This window comes from Balaenoptera acutorostrata, chromosome 15, assembly GCF_949987535.1.
Source record: "Balaenoptera acutorostrata chromosome 15, mBalAcu1.1, whole genome shotgun sequence".
In the NCBI taxonomy this organism is placed as follows: domain Eukaryota; kingdom Metazoa; phylum Chordata; class Mammalia; order Artiodactyla; family Balaenopteridae; genus Balaenoptera; species Balaenoptera acutorostrata.
In genome coordinates this window covers 43,518,428-43,543,672 of record NC_080078.1, presented here as the reverse complement: position 1 = coordinate 43,543,672, position 25,245 = coordinate 43,518,428, and the positions used below count along the sequence as shown (strand labels likewise).

Here is a 25,245-nt window from a genome sequence, read left to right as displayed (position 1 = left end):
TCTCCCAAAGGCTTGGGTTTATCCTTTCATCTTTTTAGGACCTTGGTTTCTTCTTTTGTACAGAGATCATTCAAAAAAAATACTCAGAAGTTCTGTTTAACTAGAATACTTGAAATGACTCTTGCAGCTCTAAAATTGCATAATATTCTATTACATTTTAAGACCTTATAATTAACTTATACACACAAAAATTTTAGACACTTGTTTGCTTAAATTAACTTTAGGGGCGGGTAGAATAGATGATTATTTTCAGGCTGAAAATTGTTCCCTGGAGTGTGCTAGAATTGAGATCATTGCTTTATCTGGACCCATGTGCATAATCTTCAAAGAAACACACCAGTAATACAATATCTATTACTAGAAAAATATACGAAGTTATTGAAGCATAATAAGTGCTGCTGTATACAGTAAAAATAGTATTTTGGCCAAATAAAAATTTTAAGATAAATAGCAAAGAGAAATGTTAAATAAAGCTAAATAATTTTGAAACTATTGCCACTCAAAACTGCTGTATTCGTGATTTTTTCCCTTTAAAATGATGAGAAATGAAAGGTTTCCAAAGTTGTCACTGATTATTTAGCTACCATATTTTCAAAGTTAGGAAACGTCTTCAATTGTACTACAAGTAAGGAGAATACCTAGTTAAGGAGAATACTAACTTCTAGTGTGAATTTTATGGGGCCTAAAAAGCTGGTAAACACTTAGATGGAAAAAACCTAGAAAGTTGTTCAAGTGGTAATTAGTCATTCACTTAACAAAAGTTATAACATGAAAAACTACAACATTATCTAGCTTTCGTTTTCTACCTAATAGATTTAGGATCTAAACAAATTATCAGAAAGACTTTCCTACAATATCAACTCCAGAAGCTAACTCCAAACAGTAAGCAACTTGCAGTGCTAATGACAGCAATATGGTTAACAAGTAACAAACGAGCCCTACTGGCCAAGGGAGGAAGGACGCCTTACACCCAGGTGTGACAGTGGTAGTGCTTGAGAATGATATGATAGTAAAAATGATAGCAGCAGCAGCTACTTTTTTCTGAGCACCTATTTCCTATGTTACATGCTTTGATTCATTTAAACCTCTCAACAGCCCAGAGGCAGCCCAAATGGTGGTAATATTTAGTTAAACACAGTGGTCAGACTCTCTGGGTTCAGATCTTAGTTCTAACACTGTGTGACTCTGATCAAATTACTTAAATTCTCTGTTCATATATAAAATACATAGCATTCGAAATATCTATGCTATATTATTATATATAATAATTGTAAGTACACATGGTCAATAAATGTTGGAAAAATACCCAGATACATTTTATCATCTATCATTTTAAGATGCACTCAACTTAGGCAAGAACTTAACTAAGTATTATCATTACTTTCCATAAGATTTAAAGATAGGTATGGAGAAAAAACGACATCTCCTAACAGTAGTAAATTTAACCTCAAGAAAGGTGTGTTCTTGCTACAGAGTCTAATAAATGAAAATATTTATATAAAATATAAAAATATTAAAGGTCTGAGTTTAAACCCATGCTAAAATTCTTTTGGAATCTTAAGGGACCCCAGACAGCCAAAACAATCTTGAAAAAGAAAAATAAAGTTGGAGGACTCACATCTCCTGATTTCAAAACTGACTACAAAGCTACAGTAATTAAAACAGTATGGTGCTGGCATAAGACATTCTGACCAATGGAATAAACAGCCCAGAAATAAACCCTCATACGCACTCAAATGATTTTCAACAAGGGTGCCAAGACCACTCGGTGGGGAAAGGGCAGTCTCTCCAACAACCGGTGGTGGGAAAATGGATATCCACACGCAAAAGAATGAAGGTGGACACTTACATTACACCATACACAAAAATTAACTCAAAATGGCTGAACATCCTAAATGTAAGAGCCAGAACTATAAGACTCTTAGAAGAAAATATAGGGAGCAAGCTTCATGACACTGGATTTGGCAGTGATTTCTTAGACACCAAAAGCAAAGGCAACAACAACAAAATAGTCCAACAAAAACTGGACTTCATCAAAATTAATAATATATAAAGTACACCTATAATGAAACAACAAAAACCCAATTCAAAAAAGGGCAAAGGACCTGAAAAGACAATTTTCCAAAAAAAGATACACAAATAGCTAATAAGCACATGAAAAAAGAAATGATCAACATAATTAATCATTAGGGAAATGAAAAATCAAAACCACAGTGAGATACCACTTCACACCCATCCAGATGGCTATTATCAAAAAACAAAATAAATATTGGCAAGGGTGTGGAGAAACTAACTGATGTGCACTGCCTTACTTTTCCTCTGGACAATTTATACTACAGTGATAGTCAGTAAGTCATCTGCATGTTTATATATTTACTTATTCATTTAATGAACACTTACATAAATAACTTTATTTTTACTTTACTACTTCCTGTTCTCCTATGCCTCCTCTCCCTCTATGTTACTCCTCTACAAAGCATCTTCAAAAACAACCTAAGACCCCAATCTTTTTACCTATAACACAATATGCCCACAGAGTACAACACTTGCACAGCCCCAATCAACGGGTTGCATTTCCCACTATCATTCTGTTAAAGTAATATGAAATTCCTGTTACTACATAAATCAAAAGTCAACCCTAAAATCTCATAAAATAATTATTTCAATTGGTAAATTATTATTTATTCCCCTTTTCCTCCACAGTTCTCTTTGAGTTATTTTACTGGTCTCTGTACCCCAGAGAATAATCAGGGAAAAAGAATGAAAGCATGGTATTACCAAACATGCTTATCATTCTAGAAAAATATATGGTGGAAGAAGAGGTTAAAATGATCTGCTGAAAGGGACTCTGGTGTGAAACAACAATTGGCTTACTGTGTGAGACGCTTTCTTGTGTTTTACTGTCATCACACATTTTTTGAGTGGGAAATATCACCTTACATTTAGTACTAATTTTTATTGCCATTCTTTCTACAAAGTCTGTGAACAGAATGGAATGAGAAAATAACGTACAGATAAATAAGAAATAAACTTTAAGTATGATTAATGTTAAGTATGTAAACTAGATTTCTAATACATTTTTCAAAAGTTTCCACAGAGTGTAAGTAAATCTCCACATGGACACTCTCATGTTTCTACATTGCTCAGCAACCTCACAAGGCGTCAGTGACTGAAAGGAGCAAGTCCCAAGTCCCATTAATTAATCACAAAGAAGATAAAAAATATGATTAATGTATTTCAACCCATTTATTGTTTACCATAGTGTGACTATTAGAATATCAATCATTGCTAATCCCAGTTTGGATGGCAAAATATAGGAATTCTTTCATCCCATAAATCATGTTTGTGCACAGTTTTACCAAGAGAAAATTATTTTAACGGAAAGGAATAATGTCTAAATTTTACCTTGCCATGCATACTTCTTCCCATTCAAATCAACAGCAAAATCTTCCGGGTAGAAGTCAATTATACTAGAATCCTATACCAGGAAGACAAGTAAAGATTCAAAAAGTGAAGTCACATATTTCTGTTACAAAGAATTTGGTATAACATTTGATCATGTTATCATGCTTGATAAGAAAATGAGCGTCCTTTCCTTTTAAAAATGGTATTCTTTAAATTGCAGGTCTAGTGAAACAAAATTAACAATTATATTTTAAAAGATGAAAAAAAAGGCATTATTATAGAGGAATTTTAAAGCAGACAGATGTGGACCCAGTGTAGAGTGAAGAGCTTACTGACAACCCCACCTCCCAGCTGGGTCTCACTCCTCGCCCACAAAACCAGCTGGGAGGGGATTTCAAGCGGGCCAGCCTTAGCTCTAGCAGCCACCACAAAGGCTGGAACAACCAAAAATAATGGCTTACAGGTAGGCTGAGAATAAAAAAACTGTTCTAAGAATTTCTCGCAAACACAAATGATTTTTTTTTTTATTACTAAGTTGGGTCCTGATGGCCAAGGAAAGCAGAAAAAAAATAAAGTGGTGAAAAATATACGGAACTCAAATACTTTTACTTTTTTTCTGCACTTCGCTCTCTTAACTATGAGATGCAAAACAAATTGTGGCTAATGTTGGTAAAATGTACGACAAAAACCCAGTTACCAACACACTCAAAATACTAAAAGACTCACGGGATCACTCATGAGCTTCCGCCATGATGGAGGTAGAAAGTTACCACTTGCAGCTGGAAAAACCCCCATAAGTTGTTCCAGTGGTTTAAACTGTAAAAAAGAAAAAAAAAAACTTTAACATACAACACACAATTTTTATCTAAGCCAAAATTCTATAAATTTTATGGCTCTAAATAGTTAAGCTTACCGGTTTGGTACCCTTCTCAAAATCAGAAGCCATATCTGCAATACCTTCAAAGTCTGAAGCGAACGGTGCATAATGGAATGGATAATACCACTTCCAAGACGCACAACCCTGGAATCATTAAAAACAGCAAACCCAAAAATCTATGTTAATGATATACACAGAAAAAAAACAAATAAAAATTAGACTATTAACCTATATATTCTATTTATAAAACACGACTTCTAGTATATATTCCATGCATTAAGTTTTTCCATGAGTACTAAGTTATTTTGATTAAATCTGAACTTTTTACTTCATATCAATGGCCCTTTGATTTAAAAAATACTGCAAAACACCTTTAATAATCAGTAGTTAATACCAAACTTTATATCCACAAACACAATTTGGTGAAGATTTTTATCCTTATAATGTGTTTGGTGGCATTTCTTTCAACTCTAGAGCTGCCATCATCAAATAAAATGAAGAGCAGCTGCAGCTGACACTTACTGAGCCTACAGGTGAGGAAGGGACATCACTGTGATTGAGAGTAAAACAGGCAAAAGCTTCATCTTACTATTCCCTATATTTTCAGATAAAACTTTCTCTTTATTATAAAAATATTTAAGTAAGCCCATCAAAACAGAAACAAGTTATACTCATAGAAAAAAGAAGTCTTCCTGATATGTGTTTTGACTCTGTGCCTGGTGAATTAAAATCTTGGTAGGAGTAAAACATGAAATTAAAATATTTTATAGTTGATACTCAGCACATTAAATTACTTTCTACTTACTAATTTCAGATCACACAACAAACTGAACTTGCTTCACTCTCCGAGCACAAAACCAGATATTAACTACCTGTGTTACAATTCCCATGTCTACCTAACCTCTCATCAATCTGACATCCCAATTATCAAAGGCTTTAAGTCAGATACAGATGACTCCAATTAGAAAGCACTTCAAGTAACATCACTACGATATACAGAGGAAATGGTATCACTCAAATTGCTTTCAAATTCTTACTAGGATTTTCGAGGCTTTGTCCTTTGTTCAGTCATTTAGTGACTATCTATTAGTTCCTCAGTTATTTTTTATTCCAATTAAAAAAACACTACACTTTAGTCATTTGAAAGACAAAGTATACTCAACCATACTCCCTGGTGTTGAAATCTTTTGACACAACAAAAAAATAGCTTTGTTTACATATTAACACCTAAGGAGCTTTAGAAACAAATATTATTCAAAGTAATGAATTTCTAAATAGGAAGCTTAAAAAAAAGTCTAGGTTTAATCTCAGAATACAGCTCAATAATACATATTATTATAGAAATTATGTTCCTAAAATGACTAACTAGAGGTTTAGAGGAAAATATTCTCTTTGTACCTGGTAATAATATCGAAGAACCCAGCAGAGTCCTTCAACGTAAGACTGCACAACTTTACGTCGGAATTTCTCATCAGCTGCGTCAACATCAAATTTGTTCTTGTAGTACCGCTGTTTCCAACCAGCTTCCCATAACCTACAAACCAGGCAAAGCCAGTGTACGCTGAATTAATATGGTAACTGTCTACCTGTTTATCACCAAATCAACTTATATTTAATGTCCAGGCGAAATGTAAATGAGTTAATAAACAGTAATGCTAACAAACACGGTTTCATTTAACTGTTTCTAAAAAGTCCACTTTCACAGGATTTATTACCAACTTAAAGATAGTTAAACATCAAAAACTCAAACACTGATTCCAGTAAGATCATTATAAAACTACATTTAAAAAAAGAATAATCACTTAAGCTAATAAAGTAGATACAGAACACTTGTTTGCTCAAATTTTCATACTGTTTTACATGCTTTTTGATTGTGGAATAATGCTAAAACTACATTTCTTTTTTTAAATTAACTTTTTGGCTGCATTGGGTCTTTGGTGCCGCGCGCAAGCTTTCTCTAGTTGAGGCGAGTGGGGGCTACTCTTCGTTGCAGTGCGTGAGCTTCTCATTGCAGTGGCTTCTCTTGTTGCGGAGCACAGGCTCTAGAGCTCGCAGGCTTCAGTAGTTGTGGCACGTGGGCTCAGTAGTTGTGGCTCATGGGCTCTAAAGCGCAGGCTCAGTAGTTGTGGTGCACAGGCTTAGCTGCTCCGTGGCATGTGGGATCTTCCCAAACCAGGGATCGAACCTATGTCCCCTGCATTGGCAGGCGGATTCTTAACCACTGCGCCACCAGGGAAGTCCCTAAAACTACACTTTAAAATTTGCTGTAGATATTTTTATATAGTTCAAGTTCCTCAGTTTGTTAAAATATATTTAAACTATACAGAGAAAGTCAATTAAACGCCTTAAAAAAAAAAGATTTGCATGGGTAATTCTTTTAAAGGTAAAAAGTGATTTATAAAAGAATAATCTAGAAACCAGGCAGAAATCATGTGTATACCTAACCTACTCTTCCTATGCTTGGGCCTCTTTGAGCTAAGAGTTGAAGAGAAGGACACGCATGCACATGTACACACGTATGTATGTATGTTCTGGTAAAACTTAGAAGCAGGTCAATTAATTCACTAAGTTATCATTAATCACTGAAAACACAACGTGAAGAACCACAAAGTACTCATTTCTCATTCTCCGAGAGATTAAAACATTTTCTTGAAGGAACACAAAGAAGCCAAAAAAATTTTTTTTTAATCAGGACAGATCAAGAACATCAAGATGATTCTACAGTAAGGACATTTTCTACCATGTGCCAGATCTTACAAATTAACTGCAGTCATGTTTCAGAATACAGGTATGTCCTGCTTTTCAAAAGTTCACTTTACACCACTTTGCTTTTACAAAAGACCCCCATTAATACCTGTTTTCTCTAATCGAAAGAAATGCAGAGATTTCGCTTAAAAAAAAAAAAAGGCAGAAAGTGGGAATCTCATTTAGCACGTTTGTTTTCAGCGTGCACCCCAGGAGCAAGAGTGGCCCCGCCAGCCCCTTCCCCAGGAATCACACTCAGCGCCTTAGCATCTGACGCCAGAGCTGTGAGCTGTGTCTGTGAGCATCTGGGCTTTATCTCCATTTATTTTGTGCAGCAAGATGTGACCTACGGTAACTGCCTCTTTATGCCATTTCGGCTCTGAAAGGTTTCATAGGCCCCCTCCACTTTCGCGGGAAACCCGCACACATTACCAATTTTAATTTTCCACATACACAAAGGATTCACAGAAATCAATCAGGAGAACTATCCTCTATCCATAATGTGGATTATCACCATTTTACAGAAAATATGAACAAAATAAATGCTAAGAATGCCAAGCATTTCTTGACAAGCATTTCTACCTTGATTATCCCCAGCACCTGAATTAAATAATAAAGTACTAAATAAATCAAGTTTACTATTAAGCTAGTATTGATCATGATGACCTCATAGTAAAACAAAAGACACTCTAAGAGAAAATCCATTGTTATAGAAGCATAGGATAAAAACTCAGGTCAGGTAAATGTTCAATGACCAGTCATCACAGATATTAGAATCTAACATCAAAGAACATTTCGAATTATTTTTTTTTTTTTTTTTTTTTTTTTTTTTTTTTTTTTTTTTTTTTTTTTTTTTTTTTTTTTTTCACAGTGTATTTTATTTTTACAAGAGATAAATAGACTGACACCAAGCATTGTACATGGATGACCACAACAAAAGCAACAATGATTGCAATTACCAAACATGAAACACACTTATACTATGTCATAATATTGACATTCAGTCCAGTAATCCTCCACTGTAACAGCTCCTTTACTTTGCAGTGAAAATTGATTTGTATATTCTTTTCCTCTGAGTCCTTGTGGGATTTTTTTTTTTTTAATTCAGACAGAAAGTCACAAAAATTATACTCATCCTCATCAGTTCACTCAGTCCCATGTAATTAATTTCTTTTTTTCATCTTGATCTTTTGTTAGCACTTTTATGAGTTCATCAGTTTTTCATTAGAGTTCTGAAAATGCTTATTCATTCAGTTCAGCAGTACAGTCAGTTACCAGAAACCTGTACTTGTCAGAGTCTTTTCCATGAATTTCTTGAAGATGAAACCCTTTTATAGGAACATATTTGCAAAATCATCAGAGTACACCCAGAACTGTCTGTAAATGACAAAAGACTTAAAAATGACCATGGTTAAAGATTTGATGAAAGTTCATAATAACGCAGTTGACAAGAAAATTAGTTATTTCTGAGATATACATTTTAAAGTAATAACTAGGATTATTACTTATAACATTATACCAGAACATATAAGATTTTTAGACATTTCCTGTAATGTCTGAAACATTTATATTAACATATTTCCATACATATTTCCATACAAATACAAATATAAGATTTTTAGAAATTTCATGTAATGTCTGAAACATTTATATTAACATATTTCCATACATATTTCCATACAAATACAAATATAAGATTTTTAGAAATTTCATGTAATGTCTGAAACATTTATATTAACATATTTCCATACATATTTCCATACAACTACAAATATAAGATTTTTAGAAATTTCATGTAATGTCTGAAACATTTATATTAACATATTTCCATACATATTTCCATACAAATACAAATATAAGATTTTTAGAAATTTCATGTAATGTCTGAAACATTTATATTAACATATTTCCATACATATTTCCATACAAATACAAATATAAGATTTTTAGAAATTTCATGTAATGTCTGAAACATTTATATTAACATATTTCCATACATATTTCCATACACATATAAGATTTTTAGAAATTTCATGTAATGTCTGAAACATTTATATTAACATATTTCCATAAAAATAACCCAATGAAAGTTTAGTATTAGTTGTTTTGTTTGTTTTTTTATACTGCAGGTTCTTATTAGGCATCAGTTTTATACACATCAGTGTATACATGTCAATCCCAATCGCCCAAATCAGCACACCACCATCCCCACCTCATCGCAGTTTTCCCCCCTTGGTGTCCATATGTCCATTCTCTACATCTGTGTCTCAACTTCTGCCCTGCAAACTGGCTCATCTGTACCATTTTTCTAGGTTCCACATACATGCATTAATATACGATATTTGTTTTTCTCTTTCTGACTTACTTCACTCTGTATGACAGTCTCTAGATCCATCCACTTCTCAACAAATGACGCAATTTCGTTCCTTTTTATGGCTGAGTAATATTCCATTGTATATATGTACCACAACTTCTTTATCCATTCCTCTGTCGATGGGCATTTAGGTTGCTTCCATGACCTGGCTATTGTAAATAGTGCTGCAATGAACATTCGGGTGCACGTGTCTTTTTGAATTACGGTTTTCTCTGGGTATATGCCCAGTAGTGGGATTGCTGGGTCATATGGTAATTCTATTTTTAGTTTTTTAAGGAACCTCCATATTGTTCTCCATAGTGGCTGTATCAATTTACATTCCCACCAACAGTGCAAGAGGGTTCCCTTTTCTCCACACCCTCTCCAGCATTTGTTGTTTGTAGATTTTCTGATGATGCCCATTCTAACAGGAGTGAGGTGATACCTCATTGTAGTTTTGATTTGCATTTCTCTAATAATTAGTGATGTTGAGCATCTTTTCATGTGCTTCGTGGCTGTCTGTATGTCTTCTTTGGAGAAATGTCTATTTAGGTCTTCTGCCCATTTTTGGATTGGGGTGTTTGTTTCTTTGATATTGAGCTGAATGAGCTGTTTATATATTTTGGAGATTAATCCTTTGTCCGTTGATTCATTTGCAAATATTTTCTCCCATTCTGAGGGTTGTCTTTTCGTCTTGTTTATGGTTTCCTTTGCTGTGCAAAAGCTTTGAAGTTTCATTAGGTCCCACTTGTTTATTTTTGTTTTTATTTCCATTACTCTAGGAGGTGGATCGAAAAAGATCTTGCTGTGATTTATGTCAAAGAGTGTTCTTCCTATGTTTTCCTCTAAGAGTTTTATAGTGGCCAGTCTTATATTTAGGTCTCTAATCCATTTTGAGTTTATTTTTGTGTATGGTGTTAGGGAGTATTCTAATTTCATTCTTTTACATGTGGCTGTCCAGTTTTCCCAGCACCACTTATTGAAGAGACTGTCTTTTCTCCATTGTATATCTTTGCCTCCTTTGTCATAGATTAGTTGACCATAGGTGCGTGGGTTAATCTCTGGGCTTTCTATCTTGTTCCATTGATCTATGTTTCTGTTTTTGTGCCAGTACCATATTGTCTTGATTACTGTAGCTTTGTAGTATAGTCTGAAGTCAGGGAGTCTGATTCCTCCAGCTCCATTTTTTTGCCTCAAGACTGCTTTGGCTATTCGGGGTCTTTTGTGTCTCCATACAAATTTTAAGATGATTTGTTCTAGCTCCGTAAAAAATGCCATTGGTAATTTGATAGGGATTGCATTGAATCTGTAGATTGCTTTGGGTAGTATACTCATTTTCACAATGTTGATTCTTCCAATCCAAGAACATGGTATATCTCTCCATCTGTTGGTATCATCTTTAATTTCTTTCATCAGTGTCTTATAGTTTTCTGCATACAGGTCTTTTGTCTCCCTAGGTAGGTTTATTCCTAGGTATTTTATTCTTTTTGTTGCAATGGTAAATGGGAGTGTTTCCATAATTTCTCTTTCAGATTTTTCATCATTAGTGTATAGGAACGCAAGAGATTTCTGTGCATTAATTTTGTAACCTGCAACTTTACCATATTCATTAATCAGCTCTAGCAGTTTTCTGGTGGCAGTTTTAGGATTCTCTATGTATAGTATCATGTCATCCGCAAACAGTGACAGTTTTACTTCTTCTTTTCCAATTTGTATTCCTTTTATTTCTTTTTCTTCTCTGATTGCCGTGGCTAGGACTTCCAGAACTATGTTGAATAATAGTGGTGAAAGTGGACATCCTTGTCTCGTTCCTGATCTTAGAGGAAATGCTTTCAGTTTTTCACCATTGAGAATGATGTTTGCTGTGGGTTTGTCATATATGGCCTTTATTATGTTGAGGTAGGTTCCCTCTATGCCCACTTTCTGGAGAGTTTTTATCAGAAATGGGTGTTGAATTTTGTCAAAAGCTTTTTCTGCATCTATTGAGATGATCATATGGTTTTTCTTCTTCAATTTGTTAATATGGTGTATCACATTGATTGATTTGCGTATATTGAAGAATCCTTGCATCCCTGGGATAAATCCCACTTGATCGTGGTGTATGATCCTTTTAATGTGTTGTTGGATTCTGTTTGCTAGTATTTTGTTGAGGATTTTTGCATCTATATTCATCAGTGATATTGGTCTGTAATTTTCTTTTTTTGTAGTGTCTTTGTCTGGTTTTGGTATCAGGGTGATGGTGGCCTCATAGAATGAGTTTGGGAGAGTTCCTTCCTCTGCAATTTTTTGGAAGAGTTTGAGAAGGATGGGTGTTAGCTCTTCTCTAAATGTTTGATAGAATTCACCTGTGAAGCCATCTGGTCCTGGACTTTTGTTTGTTGGAAGATTTTTAATCACAGTTTCAATTTCATTACTTGTGATTGGTCTGTTGATATTTTCTGTTTCTTCCTGATTCAGTCTTGGAAGGTTATACCTTTCTAAGAATTTGTCCATTTCTTCCAGGTTGTCCAATTTATTGGCATAAAGTTGCTTGTAGTAGTCTCTTAGGATGTTTTGTATTTCTGCGGTGTCTGTTGTAACTTCTCCTTTTTCATTTCTGATTTTATTGATTTGAGTCCTCTCCCTCTTTTTCTTGATGAGTCTGGCTAATGGCTTATCAATTTTGTTTATCTTCTCAAAGAACCAACTTTTAGTTTTATTGATCTTTGCTATTGTTTTCTTTGTTTCTATTTCATTTATTTCTGCTCTGATCTTTATGATTTCTTTCCTTCTGCTAACTTTGGGTTTTGTTTGTTCTTCTTTCTCTAGTTTCTTTAGGTGTAATGTTAGATTGTTTACTTGAGATTTTTCTTGTTTCTTTAGGTAGGCTTGTATAGCTATAAACTTCCCTCTTAGAACCGCTTTTGCTGCATCCCATAGGTTTTGGGTCGTCGTGTTTTCATTGTCATTTGTCTCTAGGTATTTTTTTATTTCCTGTTTGATTTCTTCAGTGATCTCTTGGTTATTTAATAACGTATTGTTTAGCCTCCATGTGTTTGTCTTTTTTACGTTTTTTTCCCTGTAATTCATTTCTAATCTCATAGCGTTGTGGTCAGAAAAGATGCTTGATATGATTTCAATTTTCTTAAATTTACTGAGGCTTGATTTGTGACCCAAGATGTGATCTATCCTGGAGAATGTTCCGTGCGCACTTGAGAAGAACGTGTAATCTGCCGTTTTTGGATGGAATGTCCTATATATATCAATTAAATCAATCTGGTCTATTGTGTCATTTAAAGCTTCTGTTTCCTTATTTATTTTCATTTTGGATGATCTGTCCATTGGTGTAAGTGAGGTGTTAAAGTCCCCCACTATTATTGTGTTACTGTCGATTTCCTCTTTTATAGCTGTTAGCAGTTGCCTTATGTATTGAGGTGCTCCTATGTTGGGTGCATATATATTTATAATTGTTATGTCTTCTTCTTGGATTGATCCCTGGATCATTATGTAGTGTCCTTCCTTGTCTCTTGTAACATTCTTTATTTTAAAGTCTATTTTATCTGATATGAGTATAGCTACTCCAGCTTTCTTTTGATTTCCATTTGCATGGAATATCTTTTTCCATCCCCTCACTTTCAGTCTGTATGTGTCCCTAGGTCTGAGGTGGGTCTCTTGTAGACAGCATATATATGGGTCTTGTTTTTGTATCCATTCAGCCAGTCTATGTCTTTTGGTTGGGGCATTTAATCCATTCACGTTTAAGGTAATTATCGATATGTATGTTCCTATGACCATTTTCTTAATTGTCTTGGGTTTGTTTTTGTAGGTCCTTTTCTTCTCTTGTGTTTCCCACTTAGAGAAGTTCCTTTAGCATTTGTTGTAGAGCTGGTTTGGTGGTGCTGAATTCTCTTAGCTTTTGCTTGTCTGTAAAGCTTTTGATTTCTCCATCAAATCTAAATGAGATCCTTGCTGGGTAGAGTAATCTTGGTTGTAGGTTCTTCCCTTTCATCACTTTAAGTATTTCATGCCACTCCCTTCTGGCTTGCAGAGTTTCTGCTGAGAAATCAGCTGTTAACCTTATGGGAGTTCCCTTGTATGTTATTTGTCGTTTTTCCCTTGCTGCTTTCAGTAATTTTTCTTTGTCTTTAATTTTTGCCACTTTGATTACTATGTGTCTCGGCGTGTTTCTCCTTGGGTTTATTCTGTATGGGACTCTCTGCGCTTCCTGGACTTGGGTGGCTATTTCCTTTCCCATGTTAGGGAAGTTTTCGACTATAATCTCTTCAAATATTTTCTCTGGTCCTTTCTCTCTCTCTTCTCCTTCTGGGACCCCTATAATGCGAATGTTGTTGCGTTTAATGTTGTCCCAGAGGTCTCTTATGCTGTCTTCATTTCTTTTCATTCTTTTTTCTTTAGTCTGTTCTGCAGCAGTGAATTCCACCATTCTGTCTTCCAGGTCACTTATCCGTTCTTCTGCCTCAGTTATTCTGCTATTGATTCCTTCTAGTGTAGTTTTCATTTCAGTTATTGTATTGGTCATCTCTGTTTGTTTGTTCTTTAATTCTTCTAGGTCTTTGTTAATCATTTCTTGCATCTTCTCAATCTTTGCCTCCATTCTTATTCCGAGGTCCTGGATCATCTTCACTATCATTATTCTGAATTCTTTTTCTGGAAGGTTGCCTATCTCCACTTCATTTAGTTGTTTTTCTGGGGTTTTTTCTTGTTCCTTCATCTGGTACATAGCCCTCTGCCTTTTCATCTTCTCTGTCTTTCTGTAACTGTGGTTTTTGGTCCACAGGCTGCAGGATTGTAGTTTTTCTTGCTTCTGTTGTCTGCCCTCTGGTGGTTGAGGCTATCTAAGAGGCTTGATGGGAGGCTCTGGTGGTGGGTAGAGATGACTGTTGCTGTGGCGGTCAGAGCTCAGTAAAACCTTAATCCACTTGACTGTTGATGGGTGGGGCTGGGTTCCCTCCCTGTTGCTGTGGCGATCAGAGCCCAGTAAAACCTTAATCCACTTGACTGTTGATGGGTGGGGCTGGGTTCCCTCCCTGTTGGTTGTTTTGCCTGAGGCAACCCAACACTGGAGCCTACCCGTGCTCTTTGGTGGGGTTAATGGCAGACTCTGGGAGGGCTCACGCCAAGGAGAACTTCCCAGGACCTCTGCTGCCAGTGTCCTTATCCCCACGGTGAAACAGAGCCACCACTCGCCTCTGCAGGAGACCCCCCAACACCAGCAAGTACGTCTGGTTCAGTCTCCCCCAGGGTCACTGCTCCTTCCCCTGGGTCCCGATGCACACATTACTTTGTGTGTGCCCTCCAAGAGTGGGGTCTCTGTTTCCCCCAGTCCTGTCACAGTCCTGCAATCAATTCCCACTAGACTTCAAAGTCTGATTCTCTAGGAATTCCTCCTCCCTTTGCCGGACCCCCAGGTTGGGAAGCCTGACGTGGGGCTCAGAACCTTCACTCCAGTGGGTGGACTTCTGTGGTATAAGTGTTCGCCAGTCTGTGAGTCACCCACCCAGCAGTTATGGGATTTGATTTTACTCTGATTGCGCCCCTCCTACCGTCTCACTGTGGCTTCTCCTCTGTCCTTGGACGTGGGGTGTCCTCCTTGGTGAAGTCCAGGGTCTTCCTGTCAATGATTGTCCAGCAGCCAGTTGTGATTCTGGTGCTCTCGCAAGAGGGAGTGAGAGCACGTCCTTCTACTCCGCCATCTTGGTTAATCTCCAACATTTCGAATTATAAACACACCATCCACATCCTATATAAGAAGCACGAGCTATGGACCACCATTGTTTGCTTAACTTTGAACTATATCATTTTTGCTAAATTCTTAATGAGTTACATTTATTAAGGCTGTTGGCCTTTTGCACTTCGAGCCCAGGATTCAAACCTAGATTTAATCACAGGAGAGGCTGTTAATCTTATTATATGATGATCTCCAACTTCTGGACAAATTAAAGAATCAAAGTTTCCTATTATAAATGTTAAGTATGGGACTTCCCTGGTGGCACAGTGGTTAAGAATCCGCCTGCCAATGCAGGGGACTTGGGTTCGAGCCCTGGTCCGGGAAGATCACACATGCCATGGAGCAACTAAGCCCGTGCGCCACAACTACTAAGCCTGAGCTCTAGAGCCCGCGAGCCACAACTACTGAAGTCCGTGTGCCACAACTACTGAAGCCCACGGGCCTAGAGTCCGTGCTCTGCAACAAAGAGAAGCCACCGCAATGAGAAGCCCGCGCACCGCAACGAAGAGTGGCCCCCACTCACGGCAACTAGAGAAAGCCCGCGTGCAGCAACGAAGACCCAACGCAGCCAAAAATAAATAAATAAATAAATTTATTTATTTTTAAAAAATAAAATAAATGATAAGTATACAGCTACAGGGAAACTTCTCTGTCATGAAATATAACTATGCATATACAAGTCTGTGGTTTTTAAAAATATACATATTTATTTCTTAACCAAATAAGTTCTACATATTTCATCTTGAGGAAGAAACTTTTCAACTAAGAAGATTAAAGCAAACTATATCAAGCATCCAAGTGTAACTGAACTTTCTGGGTTAAGCAGCTTGAAAATGTAATCTCCACACAGTGACCTTCAGATCACATAGTCAGAGCTAAACACCTCATGCTTAGCCCATCTAGCGCCTGCTCTCAGAGGGAAAAGTGGCTTGGAGGACGAAAACTTGCATACTAATCTAGATACTTAGGTTTAACAGCTATAGCTTACATATCTCACTGGAATTTACTGACTATTCTAACCCTCCACCCACATTAATTACTGGTGGATAAAAAGATCACAGGCAAGCATCTGAAGGCACTGTTGCTCTGAGCTAATAGCATTAATTAGACCACCTCTATTTCAGCAATTTGCTAACAAAGTGCTACCAAAAAATGGCTTCACCTGACGTTATCCTCTGGCTCAGGTTCACTGTCACTGTCTTCTGCTTTTCGCTTAATTCCTCCTCTCGGAGATGGGGAGCCATCAGAAGTGAAACTTGCATTAGGAGACACTGAAGGACTCTGCAGACAATTATGACATTAGAGAGGAAGGACTTAATTATTCATTTCACATAAGAAGTTATATCCAACTGCTACTACCACCATGCTTCACGGTAATACATTTTTTAAGGCTGTTAAATAGATATTGGTAAACATATTTTGAAAGCACAAAGACTGATCTTGGACTACTGCACTTCCCCAAAAAAGAGTAATATGGTACCAAGCTTCCTATGCTTAAACTCAAAAGAATATGAACATTCTTAGGGTAAAAACTGCTTCAGAAGAAAAAAGAACAATTTAATTTTATAAATTTTAAAAATTAATACTTAAATATTTCTTTTCTTTGGTGATTCGCTGATCTTATGAATTCACGATCACTTTCCACCAATCAAACAGCAAAATGGTAAAGGGGAAAAAGATAAATATATAAATTAATAATACATAAAATAGTCAAGCTGGTGAAAATGAAGTTAAATGGTATGTGTTCAACCTAGTATAACCACTCTGGAAAGCAACAGTTTAGTAATAAGACTCTGCCAGATAACTGTAAATTATTTTACATACACTATTTTAAAATTCAATGTACAAATAAAAATCTATTGGTCATCTTAGAAAAATGCACATCTTATTAGTATTTCAAAGACTTGGATACCACTTTAAATTCAGTATTATCTCTTCCCTTTGTACTTAACTCAATGAAGATAGGCACACCCTACAGTATTTTAATTTTAACTAAAAAATTAAAGTCTTCTGCAACTTTAGTTTTATGTTAAATGACCAAAACATAAGTGGCAAAAAAGGTTTTCATAGTAGAGGTTTTATTCTATTATTCACAATATATTAGATATTTTGAGTAAACTGAATTTTTTAAATTGAGAGCTCAGGGGGCTATTTTGTTGATACTATAATTAGCATAAAGGTAGTTCATACCACAGGCTAAGAAAGTTTGTTACAACAAAGCAAAATTATATTTCACATAGAGCTTATAACACTTTCCTTTTAAAAATGTATAGTATCAATTTTACCCATGATACTGTATGGCCAATACTGTCCAAAACCCCTCACAAAACCCAGTAAAAAAATAAATCCAGGAAGGCACTGTTGCACTGGGAAAATGAGATGGGTATTTTCAGTCAGACAGACCTGAGTTTGAAATACCAAACCAGCCTTTCTCGGTGCATGGCCTTGGGCAATTTATTCAACGTGTCAGCCTCAACCTGAACTGGGGATGCTACTGTTCTCATCTTCACAGATTACTGCCGGGATTAAATGAAACACCACATGTGACAGATCAACAGCACACCTGACTCACTAAGTCATCACTTTTATTTTTAAACCCCACACTAATCCATTTGGATTAAATTATGAGAGGAAGTTGGGTAAAAAGCAAACTTTCCCAAACTGACAAAATATAAATTCCATCTTTAGATAACAAAAGTAATATACCTTCAAGGAAAACACGAAAGGCGGATGTCTGCTGTTTAATGCTAACCCCCCCACTGCTCTTTTCTCCTCTCCCCCTACCAACAAAAAGATTCCTTCCAAAACATACCAGATTCATAACAAGTCATAAAAAAATTTTTTTTAAACAGCTGCTTTGTAATCATATTCTGTTAAATTGAGAATGGCTGCAGATACAATGAAACCATACTTCAGAATGCAAAAATTAAAAACACATATTTATGAAGAAACAGAAGCCATCTGATAAAACACTGACAATGTCGACCATCAGCAGACACTGGTCAAGTACTGCAGACTAACATGCCCAAACAGCTCAAAAAATCAATAAACAAAAATAAACAAAAACACGCCAAAAGAGCAAAAATCCATAACTTTAAAGGCCACCTTTAAATGAACTGATAATATGGCTTCATGATTACTTTAAATTCAGAACATTCTAGATGAAAACCCCTCTTTGCAAAGACTCCAAAAGAAATAAATGTGTCAAGAGGAATTAATACAGGATCAAATAAGCAACGTAAACACCAACCTTCCCACTCTCACTCCCATGGGAGACGTTACTAATCAACAGTGGGTCTGGTTCTGTGGAGCCTGACTGCAATATTGCAATCCTTTTCAGGGCAATCACAGGTGACAAAGTTTAAACCTACTGCCTCCCTGACATTAAGAAAAAAGCATTCTATCATCAGTATGGTGTTTTGAGAATGCCAGTCACTTTCAGTTCCACTCTGTGGGGACTGTAGTCACTATGATCTTAAATGATGGACATCAGCTTTTTCTGTCCTACTCAAGTGTCTCACTGCAATCCCTTTCACTGACCCTCCACATCTCACTCTGTATAAGAAAACAAAAATCAAAAAGAATAGATACATGTACATGTATAGGTTTGGCCAAAACGTTTGTTGGTCTTTTCCCATTAAGATGGCTCTAGTAGCGCTTAGTTGTCTTTAACTTCATTTGAAACAATTTTCTTTTCTTTTTTTTGGCTACGTTGGGTCTTTGTTGCTGCACGCAGCTTTCTCTAGTTGAGGTGAGCGGGGGGCTACTCTTCTTTGCGGTGCGTGGGCTTCTCATTGCAGTGGCTTCTCTCGTTGTGGAGCACAGGCTCCAGGCACGCGGGCTTCAGTAGTTGCAGCACGTGAGCCCCAGAGCGTGTGGTCTTCAATAGTTGTGGCACGTGAGCTCAGTAGTTGCACCTTGTGGGCTCTAGAGCGTGTGATCAGTAGTTGTGGCGCACAGGCTTAGGTGCCCCGCAGCATGTGGGATCTTCCTGGACCAGGGATCGAACCCGTGTCCCCTGCACTGGCAACCAGATTCTTAACCACTGGACCACCAGGGAAGTCCGAAACAATTTTCTTCGATTGTATTGTGACAGCTGTCACATCAGTGTGTATTTAAAAAAAACATCAAGATCGGTGAATTTTTGTGTAGCCATTTTAATATTGAAGATGGAAGAAAAAAGCAATATTTTTGGCATATTACGCTTTATTATTTCAAGAAAGGTAAAAACGCAACTGAAACGCAAAAAAAGATTTGTGCAGTGTATGGAGAAGGTGCCGTGACTGATCGAATGTGTCAAAAGTGGTTTGCGAAGTTTCGTGCTGGAGATTTCTCGCTGGATGATGCTCCACAGTCGGGTAGACCAGTTGAAGTTGTTAGCAAACAAATCAAGACATTAACTGAGAACAATCAATGTTATACCACACGGGAGATAGCTGACATACTCAAAATATCCAAATCAAGCACGGAAAATCATTTGTACCAGCTTGGTTATGTGAATCACTTTGATGTTTGGGTTCCACATAAATTAAGTGAAAAAACCTTCTTGACTGTATTTCCACATGTGATTCTCTACTGAAATGTGAGGAAAACGTTCCGTTTTTAAAACAAATCGTGATGGGCAATGAAAAGTGGACTCTGTACAATAATGTGGAACAGAAGAGATTGTGGTGCAAGTGAAATAAACCACCACCAACCACAACAAAGGCCAGTCTTCATCCAAAGAAGGTGATGTTGTGTATGTGGTGGGATTGGAAGGGAGTCCTCTATTATGAGCTCCTTCTGGAAAATCAAACGATTAATTCCAACATATACTGCTCCCAATTAGACCAAATGAAAGCAGCACTCGACGAAAAGCGTCCGGAAAACAGACAGAAAACGCATAATCTTCCATCAGGATAACGCAAGACCGCATGTTTCTTTGATGACCAGGCAAAAACTATTACAACCTGGCTGGGAAGTTCTGAGTCATCCGCTCTCTTCACCAGACATTGCACCTGTGGATTTCCATTTATTTTGGTCTTTATAAAATTCTCTTAATGGAAAAAATTTCAATTCCCCGGAAGGCTGTAAAAGGCACCTGGAACAGTTCTTTGCTCAAAAAGATAAAAAGTTTTGGGAAAATGGAATTATAAAGTTGCCTGAAAAATGGCAGAAGGTAGTGGAACAAAACGGTGAATACATTGCTCAATAAAGTTCTTGGTGAAAATTTAAAATGTGCTTTTATTTTTACTTAAAAACCAAAGGAACTTTTTGGCCAACTATATACAAGTGAATCATTTTGCTGTACACCTGAAACTAACAGAACATTGGTTTTTTTGTTTTGTTTTGTTTTTTGTTTTTTAATTAATTTATTTTGGCTGCATTGGGTATTCATTGCTGCATGCGGGTTTTCTCTGGTTGCGTCGAGCGGGGGCCACTCTTTGTTGCGGTGCGCGGGCTTCTCATTGCGGTGGCTTCTCTTGTTGTGGAGCATGGGCTCTAGGTGAGCGGGCTTCAGTAGTTGCAGCAGTGGGCTCCGTAGTTGTGGCTCAGGGGCTCTAGAGCACAGGCTCAGCCGTTGCGGCGCACGGGCTTAGTTGCTCTGCAGCATACGGGATCTTCCCGGACCAGGGCTCAAACCTGTGTCCCCTGCATTGGCAGGCGGATTCTTCCCTGGTGCCACCAAGGAAGTCCCAGAACACTGTTAATCAACTATACTCCAGTATAAAATAAAAATTAAAAAAAGAAAAAGAAAACAAAAATCAAACAGAACAAAAAAACACAATAGAGAGGCAGTCTTCTTCTCTTGGGAGATGCAAAACCTCATTTCTCAAATTCCAAATCTAAGGTCCTAAAACTTCTAATTGTGAATTGATGGGAATATAAATTCAATCAGTCTCTTGATATGGCAAAAATTCCATGTATAGGATTGCCCTATAATAAGGGATTTTATCATCAATAGGATAACTAATAGAAAAATAAAACTTAAATATCCAAACTTATGCAATTTCCTTGCATCTATCATAGTAAAAGTTTACATAGTATTTTTTCTCCCTTTACAAAACTCTCTCTCTCTCATGTCTACCAGCCTGAAATAAGCAATAGCTTTATCTGCTGTATGTGTGCATTAGTTCATGGTCTATTCCCTCACCCCTGCTTGTTGTCTTGCCACGTGCTCTGAGCTCTTGGTCTTTTGTCAATACAACAGGAAGCTAATGCACAGAGTAAAGCCTTGCTGGCTGAAATGACCTGCTCACACAGCTTGGATTACAAAGTTCAAATAAGGAGGGATACCATGAGGCAAATCCATTCTGAGTTCGGTAGTGAGAGCTACCTTAAAACACATACTCGGATCTATTCTATGACTGAGCTGGAGAGTGAAGCTTAGGCAGTAAGGAGTACCTGTATTTAACAGACTGAGGAATACCATTCTGCAAAATGCCCATAACTGATCCCTGGAAGGAAAGGGGAAATCAGGCAGCAAAACCCTCCCTCGACTCTCACGCCAGAGACGTGAGACATTTGGATGTCCCCTCATGCTTCTAGCACCATCACCACTGTACCTTTGGGGGAAGAGGGAAGCACTGTGGCCCATGTGCATTACAGAGACACTGCAGCCACTTAGCCATCTGTATTTACATGCACTTTCTTTCCTTTCACATCATTTAGATATTTTCATATTGATAAAGAATTTAATAGAATTAAAAATCTCTCTCAAGGCAAAAGAAATTGAGAAAAACTATAAAACAAAACAACCCCAGGCTAAATGATCAAATTCACACACAACTACAGGGGCATCTGGTAAGTCACCACCCTCCAAAGCTACATAAAAGTGAGTCACTTACAGAGTTATTCTGCATCCTCATTTCATAGGCTGCTTGTCTCGGATTATGGGCTACTTGAGATCCTGGTGAGTTTCTTGAACCAAGGGCATGAGGGGTTAATATTCCACCAGGAGAGAAAGAAGGTTGATCTCTCTAACATACATGGAAATAAATGAATGTAGAAATTAAAATTAAATCACAACACAGTTAGATGACAGGAAGAAAAGAGGGCAATAGAAAGAGTCCCCACTGTAAGCACTTAAAAGACGAAATGGATTTCTGTTAACATTACACTTTGATATAATGGTAACTTACCCTGTAAACAACAGTTTGTAATAGTAACTCTGTTCTAAAAGTACATATAATTCACTGTTCTGGTATATACACGTAGAGTTTGAAAATGCCCGTCACTTGCAGTTCCTCCCTGTGGAACTATTCAAGTCTCATTAGACTGTTCTACTACGTTTACTCACAATTTCTGAACACATTCAAGACATAATTTTAGGCAAATAAAAATAACAAATAATAAATAACTATAACATTTACCTTAATGGTAAAAAAAAAATAAGTCAAGAGTTTGATTTCTACTCAGGAAACACAGCTTTTATTTACCCTTCACCTTGCTAGAATTTAACTCTTTATTGCCAATTAATTACAGCTACGACTATAGCTATATTAGGTGACGGTTGTGGCTGACTGATAAAACAGATGTTTTAAAAACAGATATTGACTGAAAGGAAATAATAATATATGGTACAAACTATTATATATAAATTAAATAAGCTGCAAGGATATATTGTACAACACAGGGAATATGGCCAATATTTTATAATAACTGTAAATAGAATATAACCTTTAAAAACTGTGAATCAATATTATATATACTATACTGTATATAATATACTCTAATCACCTGATTATATAATATTATACATCAAATATACCTCAATTTTTTTAAATTAATTTAAAAAAAGGAAAAAAAATAAAGTAGAAACCAAATATGCTCCTTCCAATCTAAGTGGTTGGCAACTACCTGCAACAATAAATTACTCTTCTCCCTTCTAGGTTCCTGAAATTGCTCAAATCCAATAAAATATGATAATAAGAGGCAGTCCCTCAACTCCATGAATTTAAAACCCAGGAAGGAAGACAAGATTCACCAGAGATAAAGGAAAGGACTGCTCAACCTGGACCACAAGCAGAGGCAGCAAGGGAGGCCGTGGAGAAGGCAAGGTGTGCGGGGCTGGAAGTAGGGACCTTCTGGAGGAGCCAAAGGGGGGCAAGGCTCTGGGTCAGGAGTGACATGGTGTATTTAGAGGACAGCAGGGGAAGAGCTGGCGGCCAGAATTCAACCAGACCACAGTGCGCTCTGCAAGGCAGACTGAGAGAGAACTGGATTCTGAGGGGACTAAGGAGTCACTGGTGATTTCCAAGCAGAGAAACAACAAAGCTACGGGTATCTTGTTCTAGGAAGATTAACCTGACAAAGATATAGACGGAGTATAGTGACTTGTAAGGGGAAACAAAGGGTTGACTGCTTTTATTACAAAAACAATATCTGATTATTGTAAAAAAAATCTCTTAAACAGCTAAATGCAACCTGCCCCCTCCTGCCCATCAAGTGTTTCCCTTCAGGCTCCAGAGAGCTTAGAAAGGACTTCTTTAAAATCAATACCAGGTAGGAAGGCAGCTGGGTGGGCGCCACGTCCCTAACCAACTCCCAGCCGGTAAGGAATAAACAGCTATTGTAATGAACATCTTCCTCTCAAATCGTAAACTGATACCATTGCCAGTCTTATGATATTAGCTAAAACTCACCTTCATTCTCTTTCTTTTTTCTTTCTGTCGTCTTCTAAAACTGTCCTAAAAGTATAAAATCCACATATTCTGTCAAATAATTACACAAAAATGTAAGAGTTAAACATTACCAGGAATGATTCGGGAGACAATTAAAGTTTTAAAGGAAGACCCCAGAAACCTAGGTACATAATTAAACCAGGCAATGGACTGTATGTTCAAAGTGCTGCTTATCAGAACTGCAGATGGATAGAGAGCATTCTAAATTGAGTTTAGATACAATTTAAAATGTTCCTCAATTTTTTTTTTCAGATAGTTTTTAACATCATTTCAGGAAAGAATGCAAGAGTCATGACAAGGACCCTTGGTTTTTCCCTGGAGTGAACAGGCTGCCAATAATGGAGAAGATACACGTAAGTAAGAAAACAATTCTTTAAGTTGTAGCTGAAGATAGTTAATAATCAAGATGACAATTAAAAAAAAATCAACACGACAATTTAATAATGGGCCTCTATTACCTAAAAAGGGCTGGACAGTTTCTAACCCTGTCACATGTGTGGCACAAGTGGGTAAAGAGAGCAGCGGGGCTCTATGCAAACAGTACCCACCAAGATTGCAACAAGTCGACCTAACGAAAGAAGGAAGAAAATTCAGATGTCTATACTGCTTATTCTGGGCCAGTTTAATTCACAGGAAAGTGTCCAGTCTGCCTTGATTCTTCCCTCCTCTCATTTTCAAAATGTAGCCATGGTTTCAACTAGACAGGATTTAGGGTTGACCTTGCTCCCCACCAAATGAGCCATTCAAAGGCCCCCTTTCCCCAGAAAGCACTCCTCCCACGCCTGCATTTCTGTTGAGTGTCCAGACACTGAAACAACAGCTAAGGTGACCACGGCAGGTACTATACTGTCACACTACTCGCAGCACTTCCACCCCTCCAAGGAGTACTGCCATCCGCAAGAGGACACCTAACGAGATGTGAGCTTTGTGCTTTCTGCAGGAGGGGCTGAATGCTGGATACATGGTGACCTACTCCTGAAAACCTCCTAAGACGTGAACACCACCCACTTCTCTGATGAAGCTTTGCCCCTGTCGTTAAGGAAACGTCTCTTATCTGACCACGACTCCTCCTTCTGGAATGGTGCCCTCTGCACTGGGCTGCCAGGACACCACACTCACCTGGTTCCTTCACTCCTGCTGCTGCCTTCACTCAACAGCCCCCCAGCCCCCACACTGTCCCTGTAACGCTGGCGCCCCTCCGGGCCCGATACTTGGACCTCCCCACTTCCCTGCGCTCACAGAAGGAATCCTCTCATCTCATGACTCTCCAGCCAGAGCCTCTCCCAACTCAACACCCCCACCCGCACATCTCAAGCTTGATGTGTCCAAAACAGAACCCCACCCCCAGCCCTGCACCTCCCAGTCATCTCATCACAGCTGCTCAGACCAGACCGTCTTTCATCTGCTCAGAAAAAATGCCTTAGAGTCATTCTTGACACCTTTCCTTCTCTCACACCTAGGATTTCATCCCCCA

At 37.5% G+C, this 25,245-nt stretch overlaps 1 protein-coding gene across 2 annotated transcripts in view; it reads right to left on the bottom strand.

Annotated features, from left to right (window-relative positions):
• XRN2 (5'-3' exoribonuclease 2) overlaps positions 1-25,245 on the bottom strand; it is a 92,635-nt gene that overhangs the window by 32,130 nt on the left and 35,260 nt on the right. For both annotated transcript variants that reach the window (XM_057528382.1, XM_057528383.1), the window contains 7 exons: positions 23,733-23,777; positions 21,936-22,067; positions 16,271-16,389; positions 5,681-5,816; positions 4,319-4,426; positions 4,132-4,221; positions 3,406-3,478 (listed from right to left, as the gene is read on the bottom strand). In XM_057528382.1, the coding sequence (XP_057384365.1) occupies positions 3,406-3,478; positions 4,132-4,221; positions 4,319-4,426; positions 5,681-5,816; positions 16,271-16,389; positions 21,936-22,067; positions 23,733-23,777 (703 nt within the window). The remainder of the gene's footprint in view (positions 1-3,405; positions 3,479-4,131; positions 4,222-4,318; positions 4,427-5,680; positions 5,817-16,270; positions 16,390-21,935; positions 22,068-23,732; positions 23,778-25,245) is intronic.